General features: G+C 42.5%; 1 protein-coding gene across 5 annotated transcripts in view; it reads left to right on the top strand.

The window, feature by feature from the left end:
* The window catches only part of CENPE (centromere protein E), a 151,581-nt gene that overhangs the window by 17,473 nt on the left and 119,469 nt on the right, over positions 1 to 14,639 (top strand). For all 5 annotated transcript variants that reach the window (XM_077476655.1, XM_077476653.1, XM_077476656.1 and 2 more), the window contains exons 2-8: positions 2,685 to 2,770; positions 3,164 to 3,253; positions 3,357 to 3,475; positions 6,574 to 6,693; positions 11,602 to 11,683; positions 13,694 to 13,761; positions 14,185 to 14,259. In XM_077476655.1, the coding sequence (XP_077332781.1) occupies positions 2,685 to 2,770; positions 3,164 to 3,253; positions 3,357 to 3,475; positions 6,574 to 6,693; positions 11,602 to 11,683; positions 13,694 to 13,761; positions 14,185 to 14,259 (640 nt within the window). The remainder of the gene's footprint in view (positions 1 to 2,684; positions 2,771 to 3,163; positions 3,254 to 3,356; positions 3,476 to 6,573; positions 6,694 to 11,601; positions 11,684 to 13,693; positions 13,762 to 14,184; positions 14,260 to 14,639) is intronic.

Below are 14,639 nucleotides of genomic sequence, written 5' to 3'. Positions count from 1 at the left end.
GGTCAGAGGCTGGGGACACGGTACAGGAGGTGGTCAGAGGCTGGGGACACGGTACAGGAGGTGGTCAGAGGCTGGGGACACGGTACAGGAGGTGGTCAGAGGCTGGGGACACGGTACAGGAGGTGGTCAGAGGCTGGGGACACGGTACAGGAGGTGGTCAGAGGCTGGGGACACGGTACAGGAGGTGGTCAGAGGCTGGGGACACGGTACAGGAGGTGGTCAGAGGCTGGGGACACGGTACAGGAGGTGGTCAGAGGCTGGGGACACGGTACAGGAGGTGGTCAGAGGCTGGGGACACGGTACAGGAGGTGGTCAGAGGCTGGGGACACGGTACAGGAGGTGGTCAGAGGCTGGGGACACGGTACAGGAGGTGGTCAGAGGCTGGGGACACGGTACAGGAGGTGGTCAGAGGCTGGGGACACGGTACAGGAGGTGGTCAGAGGCTGGGGACACGGTACAGGAGGTGGTCAGAGGCTGGGGACACGGTACAGGAGGTGGTCAGAGGCTGGGGACACGGTACAGGAGGTGGTCAGAGGCTGGGGACACGGTACAGGAGGTGGTCAGAGACTGGGGACACGGTACAGGAGGTGGTCAGAGGCTGGGGACACGGTACAGGAGGTGGTCAGAGGCTGGGGACACGGTACAGGAGGTGGTCAGAGGCTGGGGACACGGTACAGGAGGTGGTCAGAGGCTGGGGACACGGTACAGGAGGTGGTCAGAGGCTGGGGACATGGTACAGGAGGTGGTCAGAGGCTGGGGACACGGTACAGGAGGTGGTCAGAGGCTGGGGACACGGTACAGGAGGTGGTCAGAGGCTGGGGACACGGTACAGGAGGTGGTCAGAGGCTGGGGACACGGTACAGGAGGTGGTCAGAGGCTGGGGACATGGTACAGGAGGTGGTCAGAGGCTGGGGACACGGTACAGGAGGTGGTCAGAGGCTGGGGACACGGTACAGGAGGTGGTCAGAGGCTGGGGACATGGTACAGGAGGTGGTCAGAGGCTGGGGACCTGATAAAAGAGATAAGTGCAGCCAGTGTTGCCCCCTGTGAGGCAGCCAGTGTTGCCCCCTGTGAGGCAGCCAGTGTTGCCCCCTGTGAGGCAGCCAGCTATGCCCCTCTGCAGTGAAGAGAGCCGTCTGGTTGAATAGAGCGCCGGGAACATCGCAGCTTTCATTTCAATAGCTGTGTGTTCCCCGTCGCGCGCCGTCACACACAGCCCCTCCCCCTTGTCCAGGCACTTTGATAGACAGATCACCCGTCCAATCTGGTAGTAAAAAATAATGCATTTTTTATTTTTTTCTAAATTGTAGCTCCTTGCCTTGCTTTTTTTTTTTTTTTTTTTTTTTTTTTTTTTTTTTTTTTTGCGATTTATATTCAAAAAAAATAAAAAATAAAAAAAAAAGGGTGATCAAATGTCACCAAAAGAGAGCTCTATTTCTGGGGGAAAAAATTTTTTGTTTGGGAGCCACGTCGCATGACCGCGCAATTGTCAGTTAAAGCAATAAAGTGGTCTGTTCTTAAACCAGCAAAATGGTCCGGTCTGAAAGTGTTTAAAATCTACTTACACTGTTTCACCTCGCTCTGCCTATGCTCAGTTTTTCTCTCCATTTGTAGGCACTGCTGAATTTGTAGAGGCCGATCTGCTGACAGTCTTAAAGAGAAATTAAACCCTCCTATCCTTTACACCTGCTTCTGTTTGATCTGCAACTGTCATGGTGCTGCACATGTGATTAGTTATGACCACAACCATTTGATGATTTGACAGTTTGGTTGAGGACACAAAAGCAAATGTCACAGTTGCCAATTCTGGCATTCCAGGAATGTAAATTTTTTTTTTTTTTTTTTTTTTATTATTTTTTTTTTTTTTAAACTGTTAAATCCATTGGGTTTAGTTCCACTTTACTGATTTACTGCTGTTCAGGGGGCTCTGGGCTTCATCAAAATGGCAACCTCCAGCAGTAAGAAACCGGAGCAATGCTGAAAGTAACTTGCAGCACGCACTAATTTTGGTAGCATAATTCTTAATGTGGAATGTGTGTTCTGTGCTAAAGAACATTATTTTTTATTAAGTTGTTATGGATAAAGTTCTGCTTTAAATACTGTGCAGGTTGGCACTTTGGCCAGCCACCAGTCTTGCAGTACAAGCCTCTGTCGGTAAATTACATAGTTCTGATGGGAGTTAGAAGCAGCTTTGACCACATTTGTGGTTCTGAGACTCTTGGGCCACTAGAAAAAAAAAATGAAAATGACACCTGAGCGTTTTGTAGCTTGAAGCCTGAAGCTACAAAATGCTGGAGGGAAAAAGTCTATTCTCAATGGAGATGGTTCACATCTCCACTCCAAGTCGCCTGAAGCTCTGGACCCTTTTTGTTGTCACTCGAATCGGGCAGATTTGGTCGTGTTTTTTTACATTGGTGACCTTTTGCCCTGCACAAAATCACAGCAAAACGCGGTAAACGCTGCAAAATCACACGATTTTCTGCCTGAAAACGCTATGCTCAGGTGTGAATGGGGCCTAACAATGCGTTCTTTGCATTGCTTATGGTATAGGACCAATCCCTTTGGTGTAGTCTAAAAGAAACTTTGTAGAAACAAAGGCATGCATAAAATTAGCCTAATGAGGAACTTGATATGGACAGTGTCCTTCAGACATTGTAAAAATACTATTTCTTTCTAAATTCTAGAGAACAGGGGGATCAAGTCAACTTGTTTTGGAAAGCTGAAAACTCTACTGTATCGCAGATTGATGGAACAAGATCTTTTCATTTTGGTAAGTTTTGGTAATGTTTTTTTCAAATGTTCGTATCAAATGTTTTTCTTAACCTACTGGATGTTGCTTGGGTGTCAGGTGATCAGGTTGACTGAATATGCATTTATGTTTACTTTTTATACCAGGGGTGTCTAACCTGTGGCTCATGACAGCTAAAAAAAAATAAAATAAAAAAAAATTGTCGCTTTTGGTAAAAATGTGTTTACACTTGGTGAACACATGTGGCCGAAGAAAAATCTCTCCCTTTCCCTCCCCCTCTCTCCCCTCCCCTTAAAATGGTGGGCACAAGTAGTTAAGGGTGTATAGATTATAACTGGTCTAAGCAGTATAGCTGACCTTAATGGAAATATACTAACTTGCAGTGAGTATTCTGTTTTTTTGTTTTGTTTTTAGATCGTGTCTTTAATTTATATGAAACAACATCTCAAGTTTATCAAGAAGTAGCAATTCCAATTATTCGCTCAGCTCTACATGGCTACAATGGTAATTCTTTTGTGTGCCCCCCCATGAAATACGTAAAAGCCCACATTTTACATTGATTTTGTGAATCTTCAAGTCCTGAATACCTATGTTTATTCTATCTCAGGCACAATATTTGCTTATGGGCAGACCTCTTCAGGCAAAACATACACAATGATGGGGTCCCCTGATTGTCTGGGAATTATACCTCAAGCTGTTAAGGAGATCTTTAGAATCATTAAGGAGGTATGTATGTATGTGGCAAAAGACTTGTAAATGTAATTTTATCTTCAAATAATAAAAAGTTCAAAGTGCAGCACTGGAATAAATCAAAAATTAAATGTGATTGTCAAAAAATCAATTAAATATTAAACGTGATTGTCCATATAAAAATAAAGATGACGTAGATCCTCCACCATGCTTCAATGTGCTTATGAAAAGCACACCACACCCATGTGCTCTCAATCTGCTTACCAGAATAATATGAAAACAGGCAGGTAATCATTGGATGTGAATGGTGAACTTGGATGGCACCCTCCAAACTTGATAGATGAATCATAAAGGTAACCAGGTTCATCAATACCAGATGGAGCATCAGGACTAAAATGGATTAGGCAAACATCACTAAAATTGAAACCCCAATGAAGAGAAGAAGCAGCAATAGTGAAGCCCGTAAGGATAAAACACACAATAATTCATTGTAGTCTACTTACAGGACAGAAGCGACATCAAGACGTATAAAAAATCCGCGGTTCACAGCGTGCTTGCATCAGCCAGCTCTTCAAACAAACTTGTTATGAACCCTTTGCCTAGCCATCCCCATTTCTCACACTCTTACCAATTACGTCATAAAAGTTAGAAAAATTTGAGATGTTTAGACAAAATGCTGGAATGCATACAATTTATTTCTAACCCCAATACTCTTTCGAGCATAATGAGGTATTAGTACTATTATAATATATCTTTTATTGTCCTTTGTTAATATTTTAACCACCTGCTGAGCACATACAGCAGATAAAATAAGTATTGAACACATCACCATTTTTCTAGGTAAATAGATTTTTAAATGTACTATTGACTTTAAATATTGGCAACAACCCATGCAATCCATACATACAAAGAAACCAAAACAAATACATTCAGAAATTTAAGTTCTGTGTAATAAAATGGAATGACCCAGTGAAAAAGCATTAAACGGATGAAATAAGGGAGGTGCAAAAAGGCATGGAAAGCTAAGACACCAGCTGAAATCTATCAGTTATTGGAAAGCAATTCAGCCCCTTGTCAGTGTAAATTAATATCAGCTGGTTCAATCTCAACTGATGACCTATCAAAAGGTGTCTCATTACCAAGGTGTCACACAAGAAACGTCTCATGATGGGTAAAAGCCTAAAGCTCCCTCAAGACCTTCGCAACCTTATTGTTGCAAAACCTACTGACAGAATTGATTACAGAAGGATTTCTAAACTTCTGAATGTTCCAGTGAGCACTGTTGGGGCCATAATCTGGAAATGGAAAGAACATGATTTCACTATAAACATGCCATGACCAGGTGCTCTTTGCAAGATTTCTGACAAAAGTGAAAATATCAGTTAGCCAAGGGCCACTTGTGGAGAGCTTCAGAAAGACCTTGAATTAGCAGGTACAATTTTTTTTAAGGAAAACAATAGGTAATGTACTCAACTGCCATGGCCTGTATGTAATCTCACCGTTTAAGACTCCATTGCTCAGGAAAAAGCATGTTGAAGGTCGTTTAAAGTTTGCTGCACAACATTTAGACAAGCCTGTGAAATACTAGGAGCATAGTCTGGTCAGATGAGACCAAAATTTAACACTCTTTGGGTGCCATAATACACACCATGTTTGGAGGTCGAATGGCACTGCACATCACCCTAAAAAATACCATACCAACAGTGAAGTTTGGAGGTGGGAACATCATGGTGTGCGACTGTTTTTCAGCATACGGTGCTGGCAAACCTCATACCATTGGAATGGAAAAATGTACCAAGAGCTACTTGATGGGCGGGGGGGGGGGGGGATCTGACATCTATCAGGATGATTAAAGTGGTTGTAAACCCTTACAAACCACTTTGACCTACAGGTAAGCCTAGATTAAGGCTTACCTGTAGGTCCAAGCAATATCTCCTAAACCTATATGGTTTAGGAGATATTTGCCCGAAAACGGGCACCGCTGTCTACGGCGCAAGCGCCGTAGACAGCGGCGCACTGAGCGCGGCATTTCCAAGAATGGAGCTGCCGCGCGTGTCGACTCCCGTGCGCATGTGCGACGTCATCGTGGCTTCGCCGAATGACAGCGGCGGAGTTGCGAGACGCCACCAGCAAGATGGATGCGGCGGACTACAGGGGACAGCGGCAACTTCGCTGGCTCCTGTGTCAGGTAAGTGACACATAATGGGCTACTATGCGATGCATAGTAGTCCATTATGCTTTGCCTTTGCAGGGAATGAAAGAGGAAGTAAACCCATTAGGGTTTACTTCCTCTTTAAGATGAAATGAGGGTGGACATTTCAGCAAGTCAATGATCTCAAACACAAACCTATGGAAACTCTCAATTGGTTTCAAAGAAAGGAAAATAAAGTTGCTAGAATGGCCCAACCAATGACCTGACTTGAATCCAATAGAAAATCTATGGAAATAAGTTAGCAAGTTCAATACTTTTTTTCCTGTGTCATTCCATTTTATTACACACAACTTAATTTCTGAACTTATTTGTTTTGGTATCCTTTTTTTTTTTTTTTTTTTTTTTTTTTTTTTATACATCGCATGAGTTGTTGCCAACATATGATGAAAATTTCATGTCAATATCACCTTTAGAAATCTATTTACCTAGAAAAATGGTGACCTGTTCAATACTTATTTTACCCGCTGTAAAGCATATGTGCAGCAGAAAAGAACTATAGCTGCTAGCGATGATCACTGTCTTCTCCCAGCAAAACCCCCTCCAGGGGAATCAGCAATGGTCGTCATCTGTCAACACGGTCTGTTGCAGGAAAGAAATTTGCACTGTGAACGGCCTACCTTAGCCTCTAGTTATGAGCAGGAGAAAGTGGGACAAGCTCCTGATCATGTGACCACTGTGACAGCGGATCGCGATGGTCATGGTATTGGGAGGTCTGCCCAGTCCGTCCCCCCTTTCCCAAGAACATGGCCTTTAGACTAATATACTGTAATAATGGTAATATTCCTGCTAACCTAATCTGGTGTTACAGATTTAAAGAATGTCATTCATTTATAATGTATGCAAATGTTGGTAATATGAACACCCTCTGAGGGAAAAACTTTGCGCAGTATGTGATGGTTTGTTTGCATCTACCTTTTTTTAGATACCGAGCAGGGAATTCTTACTACGCGTGTCATATATGGAAATCTATAATGAAACGGTCACAGATCTTCTGTGTGATAGTAGAAAAAAGAAGCCTTTGGAAATCCGTGAAGATTTGAATGTAAGCTAAAGATAGTTTATCTTCATATACTCCTTGGTAGTTCTTTGAAGTGTATGTCCAGGCATCACCCACCTTTACCCCCTAATATCCCTTCTAGAGCATGTCCCAAATTTTATTTTTTATACATGTTCCTATATCAAGAAATCTTTTATTGCCCCCTGTGACATTCTTACCAAGCTTGTAAAATTCTTGCAGGGGCAGATGCTGGGTGCTCGGTTCATGTTTTCAAATGTGCTTCTCCAGAAATAAATCTCCTGAGAGCCCCTTTCCCCCACATACAGTGTGCTGTCATGCTTTTTGGAGTCATGGCAGTAACTTTGCTTATAAAGAAATCACAGCTCATCAGTGTAAACAGGATTTGTCGGTTATCGGTGTTCCTCTCCTCACACGCTGTCAGATGGTAATCCACACGGGGGCAGCTACACTGATAATCAGGGCACTGATCATCAGTGCAGCCCCATTAGTGCCTCCTCATCAGTGCCCATCAGTGAAGGAAATAAATTACTTATTTGCAACGTTTTCTAACAAACTAAGAACCATTTTTTTTTTTTTTTTCTTTAGCAAAAAAAAAAATTAACCTAGCGGTAATATACCACCAAAATAAAGCTCCATCTGTCCCAAAAAAATGATAAAATTTTGTTTGGGTACAGTGATCGCGCAATTGTCATTCAAGGTGATGAAAGCTGTAAAATGGTCTGGGCATGATGGGGTGAAAGTGCCCAGTGGTTAAAAAAGATAAACTGGTTTGTCAGACAAATGTAACCTCTTACCTGTCAATTAAAGCCTAAGAGGACAAACTATAATCTTCTGTATCCTAACAATCGCCCAACTGTAGGAGGTACATGATGGAGCCCACAAGCAAACTAAACTGGAGACTTTTGCCTGCAGTGCCTCCTAGAGGCAGAAATTAAATTTCTCCTAAAGTTTCAAACCTTTCATTAAAGCGGAGCTCCACTCAAAAGGGGAAGTTTCACTCTTAAGTCCTCCTCAACTCAGCTGTGAAGCCGGAAGCTGTCAGACAAGTGCCCATAGTAAAGGTGCTAGCGCTGCCGAGGGAGGACATATAGAGAAAACAGCTGGGGTGAGCATACTGCTGGATCATGGGACAGGTGGCTGTTAAAAGTCAGCAGCTACAGTTTTTGTAGCTGCTGACTATTCATTTTCACTTAAGAGACTGGAACTCCGCTGGTCTTCATATTATATAGTTTATATACAATGTCCTAGATCAAATACTTATCATTGTAAAAGAAAATCATCCACAAACTACAAATCTATCTGTCATAACCAGCAAAGGATTTTGTACAAAGTATTAAATACATTTCAGTTAGCATGTTCAATACTATTCCTGTGTCATTCCATTTTATTACACATGACTTAATTTCTGAACTTTATTTATGTTGGTTTCTGTGTATGTATGGATTGCATGGGTTGTTACCGGCATGTGGTAAAAATTTCATGTCAATAGCACCATTTTAGAAATAGGTTTACCTAGAGAAGTGTTCAATACTTATTTTTTTTAATGATATATACTATATTGCCAAAAGCATTGAGACACCCCTTCCAAATCATTGGCTTTTGGTGTTCCAATCACCTCCATGTCCACAGGTGCACCTAGGCATGCAAACTGCTTCTACAAACATTTGTAAAAGATGGGTTGCTCTCAGCAGCTCTGAGAATTCAAGCATGGTACTGTGATAGGTTGCCACCTGTGCAATAAGTCCATCTGTACAATTTCCTTGTTAGTAAATATTCCACAGTCAACTGTTAGTGGTATTATAGTAAAGTGGATGCAACTAGGAACAGCAACTCAGCCACAGTGGCAGACAATGTAAATAGACAGAGGGATCGGCGCATGCTGAAGCGCACAGTGTGCAGAAGCCGTCAACTGTCTGCAGAGTCGATAGCTACAGACCTCCAAACTACGTGTGGACTTCAGATTAGCACAACTGTGCATAAAGGGCTTCATGGAATGGGTTTTTCCATAGCTGAGCAGCTGCATCCAAGCCTTTACATCACCAAGTGCAATGCAAAGCATTGGATGCAATGGTGTAAAGCACGGCGCCAGTGGAGACATGTTCTCTGCAGTGACAGATATGTCTGTGTTTGGCGGTTGCCAGGAGAATTGCACTTGCCTGACTGCATTGTGCCAAGTGTAAAGTTTGGAGGGGGGATTATGGTGTGGGGTTGTTTTTCAGGGGTTGGGTTTGGCCCCCTAGAAGGGAACTCTTAAGGCGTCCAGCATACCTAGAAATTTTGGACTATTTCATGCTTCCAACTTTGTGGGAACAGTTTGGGGATGGCCCCTTGGGTGGCAACATGACTGCACACCAGTACGGTCCATAATGACGTGGGTGAGCGAGTTTGGGGTGGATGAACTTGACTTACCTCAACCCAATGGAACACTCTTGTGATGAATTAGAAGTGATACTGTGAGCCAGGCCTTCTCATCCAACATCAGTGCCTGTCCTCACAAATGCACTTCTGAAAGAATGGTCAAACGTTCCCTTAGACATACTCCTAAACCTTGTGGGGACAGCCTTTGCAGAATAGTCGAAGCTGTTATAGTTGGAAAGGGTGGGCCAACTCAATATTGAACCCTATGGACTAAGACTGGGATGCCATTAACCACTTGCGGACCTCCCGCCGTCGTTATACGTTGGCTGTTTGAAGAGGGATATCGTTATGGCAGCAGCTAGCTACCATAACCCCAGTATCCTCTTTTTCGGCGGGCAGTCCGCTTTCAGATAAAAGTGGTCTCTGAGGTGGGTTTGCCACAAGATTGCTTTTATCGCCGCTTACCGGAGCCGTTGGCAGCAGCGGAGGCAATCGTGTCCACTCCCCTGTGGTATGGAGCTGAGTGAGGGGAAGATGGCCCCCACCCGGTTCCATACCATTGCAGGGCAAAAGTGACATCAAAATGTCACTTCCGCCCATAGCTCTTAAAGAGACTTTTTTTTTTTTTTTTTTTTTTTTGTAAATATTAGATCTGAGGTGTTTTTTGACCCAAGATCTCATATTTAACCACTTCCCACCCGGCCAATGCACATATACGGCCGGGTGGGAGCCGTCTACTCCTGATAGGACGTTCAGGAACGTCCATCAGGAGGAGCGGGATCGCGTGCCCGCGCAGCGGCGCGACCCCGATGCGCCAGTGTCACCGGGACACGGCGCATCTCAGATCGGCAGGAGGGCTCTGTGATTGGCCCTCCTGATCACATGACGGCCGTGTCCAATCACGGCCGTCATGTGATGTAAACAAACAGCCGGTTGCTAGGCAATCGGATCCTTCTCTCCTCACACAGAAGTCATCGCTGAGGAGAGGAGAGCAGATCGCTGCAGCCGGCTGATGATCAGTGAGTATGAGCTGTTTTTTACAGCTTTTTACTCACTGATCTTCAGTCTAGTGTAAACACACAACACACCACACAGTGTAAACACAGTCCCCACATATGTCCCCATAACACACGTCCCCAAAACATACATGTCCCCAAAAAATAAAAACACATGTCCCTAATAATAAAAACATGTCCCCCACATATGTCCCACTAAAATCACATGTCCCAATGATTATCTGCACACATATGTACGTGATCACCTGCACACATATGTACATGATCATTTGCGTACATATGTCCGTGATCACACAAACCAATTATTATACACTTAACGGAATTTTTTTTACCAAAAACATGTAGCAGAATACATTTTGGCTTAAATTTATGACAAAATTTGATTTTATTGGATTTCTTTTAAAATAGAAAAAAGAAAATATTGTTTTTTTTCCAAATTTCCGCTTTTTTGCACTTATATCGCAAAAAATAAAAAACGGAGTCGTGAATAAATACCACCAAAATAAAGCTCTATTTGTGCGAACAAAATGATAACAATTTAATTTGGGTACAGTGTAGCATGACCACGCAATTGTCACTGAAAGCGCTAGAGCGATGAAAGCTGAAAATTGGGCTGGGAAGGAAGGGGGCGAAAGTGCCCTGTATTGTAGTGGTTAAGAGGTCCTGTCATGCATTTATTTATTTATTTATTTATTTTTTCTATTATAAGGGCAGTTAACATTCCTTGTAAAAGGGATAAAAGTGACACAATTTATTCATTTTTAAAAGAAGTGTAAAAATAAGTAAAAATTTTCTAAAAGAAAAAAAATTTAAACGCGTCCCGCCGAGCTCGCACGCAGAAGCGAACACATACGCGAGTAGCGGCAGCATATAAAAATGGTGTTTAAACCACACGTGAGCCATCCCCACAATTGGTAGAGCGAGAGCAATAATTCTAGCCCAAGACCTCCTCTGTAACTTAAAACATGCAACCTGTAGAATTGTTTAAAAAAAAATAAAAAAAATCGCATGTGGAGATTTTTAACGGTAAAAGCTTGTCGCCATTCCACGAGCCGGCGCAACTTTGAAGCGTGAAATGTTGGATATTAATTTACTTGGCGTAATGTTATATTTCACAATACTTTACTGTTTGTGTGTGTGTGTTGGTGTTTTTTGAATAAAGGTGTATTTCTTCCAAAAAAAGTGGCTTGTAAGACCGCTGCACAAATACACAAATACAGTGTCCGCCATCTTATTCTCTAGGGTGTTAGAAATAAAGTATATAATGTTTGGGGGTAATTTTCAAGAAAAAACTATTTTATCTTGTAAATTATTTTATCTTGTAAACCACAAGTTTGGGGAAAAAAATTAATATATATTTATTTAAAATCTCAACCAGATTTGTCTTGGGATGTCTTCTGAAACAAAGAGAACGTGTTGGCTGGATAACCTTTCTTTTCCGTTTTTAATATCCTCGAAAAAACAAATCTGTATAAAAAAATATAAATGTGATAAAGGCAGAAAACTGGCCTAATGAGGTGTTTGTTTTTTTGTTTTGTTTTTTTCCTTCTATGTAAAGCGAAATGTGTATGTTGCTGACCTGAATGAAGAGCTGGTGACGTGTCCTGAACATGTCATGGAATGGATCAAAAAGGGTGAAAGTAAGAAATGTTTCTGTAAATTTTTAGTACAGCAGTTTCACGCACTTAGTAGCAGCAATTTTTCATTTAATAATTCCTCAGCTGTGTTTCAGCTGATTTATCCTCCCTGCTATTCCTTGGGGGGGGGGGGGGGGAGAATGAGAGAAAGGGGGTAATACAAAATCCTGGTTTGTTCTCTCGGTTACAGGATATGAGGGGGAATTTTCCAATGTGGCAAACTTGTTCTGGTGACAGTTGTCTAGGGGTGTTTTTCCCCACTTTAGAGAGATTTCAACTCGCTTTCTGTTGCATTTCCAGGACAAGAAGTGATGGGAAATGCCAACGGTACATAGGCTAAAACTAACGTCTCCCTAATCTATCCAAAACTAAAAACTGTAAGAGGTTCAAGAGCTCAAATGTCGACTGTGGGGCAAACCACGTCCAGTGTTTGTTACCCCAGCATTTTAGATTGTTGATATGTGCCAGCTGTACCATGTACTTGTAGAAAAAGCATCCTGTTCTCTTTGTATTGCTCCCTGAAAATCCCTAGTGTTTCTGCCAGTCCCTCTGCTTTCCTATTTAAAAACTGACCACACTAAGTAGTTTGAACACACCGGTCAGTTCTCTAGCTGTGCTGGGTACTCAGCCCAGTTCTCTAGTTGTGCTGGGTACACAGCTCTCATATAATGATCAGGCTTGTCATGACACTCCCACCCCAATTTCTGCAGCTTCAGAACACACAAAAGGTATTGCAGCTAGCCACTCGTGTGTGTCAGAGGGAGCACTTTGTCCACAGGGGCAGATATAAAAGAGTGCTACTTTTAGTAGTACCTACAAAGCCTGTAATATTCTTACACAGCCTGTTAAATACCCCATTCACAGCCAACATGTCTTGAGTAGGGATGAGCTCAGGCGTGTTCGCATGGAACACGTGCAGGGCCCGCCAGGAAGTGGGCGCAGTGCTGCGCTAATCACAGGCAGTGAGACATTGCCACGATGTGCGGCTGCAGATATCGGGCAATGTCTCACTGCCTGTGATTAGCGCAGTACTGAGCCGACTTCCTGTCGGGCTCTGCACGTGTTCCATGCGAACACGCCTGAGCTCATCCCTAGTCTTGTTTGAGCCAGTCATGTGGTTACTTAGTGAGAGGAGTGCTCAGAGACGACAGGTGCATACTCAGAAAACAAAAGCCTGGCCATGATCCAGCTGATAAGACTCCCGCTGCCACAGAGGAAAAAAAGTGGATAATTACCACTATGCTGTCTGGCCCCAGGGAATCTAACTGCCTCGCTGCACAGATACATAGTGGCGAGGTGGGCGGGAACAAACTGCACTGCTTTTCCCCTTTTATCTCCCAGGATCGCTTTGACATGCCACCCATGCCGGGGGTTGCCAACCCTGCTCAATGTACTGTTGCTTCCCCTCGCCCCCCACAGCTCTTATGCAGCTGAGATTGCAGAGGGCAGAGGAAATGTGATCACTTCTAAAAAAAAAAAAAAAAAAAAAATAAAACATTATAACCCCCCCCCCCCCCCCCCCTTTTTTTATATCTACACATAAATGTTTTGCCTCTTGTTTGTTTTTTTTTTATAAAGTGAATGGGCTGTTTTGCAAGGTGGTCGTTTACAAATTTTTTTTTTTTTTTTTTTTTTTTTATGATGCAGAGAACAGTTAAAACATTTGTCAGGCTTATTTGGCTGCTTGGCTTTCACTGGGAATATGTTCCCACACCTTCTATTGGGAACCTCCCCAAGAAGCAAGTTTGTATTAACCCTTCCCGTTCTAAACCACTCCAGTTGTTGCGGATGTGCTTTATTAAAGGACTTCCCTTCTTTAGGTGTCTTGCTAACGAATAGGTCAGCTTGTAGGGGAAATCCACCAGAAGTGAAATGCATAAAGCAAATAAAACCTCAACAGATAAACCAAGCGTTTCCCCACGTTAAAAAAACTGGAAAAAAAAACTTTTGTTTGAAATGTCATTTTTAACTCTGGAAATTCATATATATATAATTTTTTTTTTTTTTTTGCAGAAACCAGACATTATGGGGAGACAAAAATGAATGAACACAGTAGCCGGTCTCATACAATTTTTAGAATGGTAAGTTCATTATATTGTTTCTTTGCCTTTTTTTTAAATGGGATACTTAAAAGTTTTGCTCTAAGAGCAGGCAGGCTTTTATTGCAGAAGGCACATGCACTGTCTCTTATGTAATAAAATGCCCCTACCTACTTGCTGTCTTTGGCACTTTAAATTAAGCTGCGCATGCTCAGCTTACAGTGCTGGGATCGCTGTCATCCCCCGCCGACTAATGAAGAGGCTTGGATGCAGGCAAGGGACCATTGGACAAGTAAGTATTCACACTTTAGTTTCACTTAAGCACTGTGAAGAACTGTAAAATATGACTCTATATACATGATTAATACGGAATAATATAGTAGTAGAAATAAAACCATTAATGAATGAACTTAAACCTTCAAAGTATGCCTATACATTTTTTTTTTTTTTTCTCCCTTTCGACAGATTGTTGAAAGCAGAGAGAGCAATGACCCTGGCAATTCGGAGAGCTGTGAGGGAGCAGTTATGGTTTCCCACCTGGTGAGTTATTTTAAACCTTTGCCATTTATTTTCACCAAGTGTCTTGTTCTGGAATTTTTGTTTTGTACAATAAAAGTAATCTCAAAATATTTGTAACCCCATGCACACATCATTAGCTTATCTTCCTATTGTATCAGGTAAAGCCTGCTGCTGCAAGGAGAAATTGGCCACATCTACCTTTTTGGGGTCAGTTCACACTGAGCGGTGACAAGCATTTTAATGCATTGTAAAACGCTGGTCACTGCAAGGACGCACAGAAAACAATTTGTATGTTCTGTTCCTACAATGCAGCCAGGGCACTGGATCAGCTAACCTGCATGATTAGTCACAAATTATGGTACTTTTTTTATTTATTTAGAAACCGTTTTCCTATGAATCTA

Source organism: Lithobates pipiens, unplaced genomic scaffold (genome assembly GCF_037356315.1).
Source record: "Lithobates pipiens isolate NorthernLeopardFrog02 unplaced genomic scaffold, aLitPip1_a1.2 Scaffold_13, whole genome shotgun sequence".
NCBI classification, from domain to species: domain Eukaryota; kingdom Metazoa; phylum Chordata; class Amphibia; order Anura; family Ranidae; genus Lithobates; species Lithobates pipiens.
This window is presented reverse-complemented; position numbering and strand designations above follow the sequence as displayed.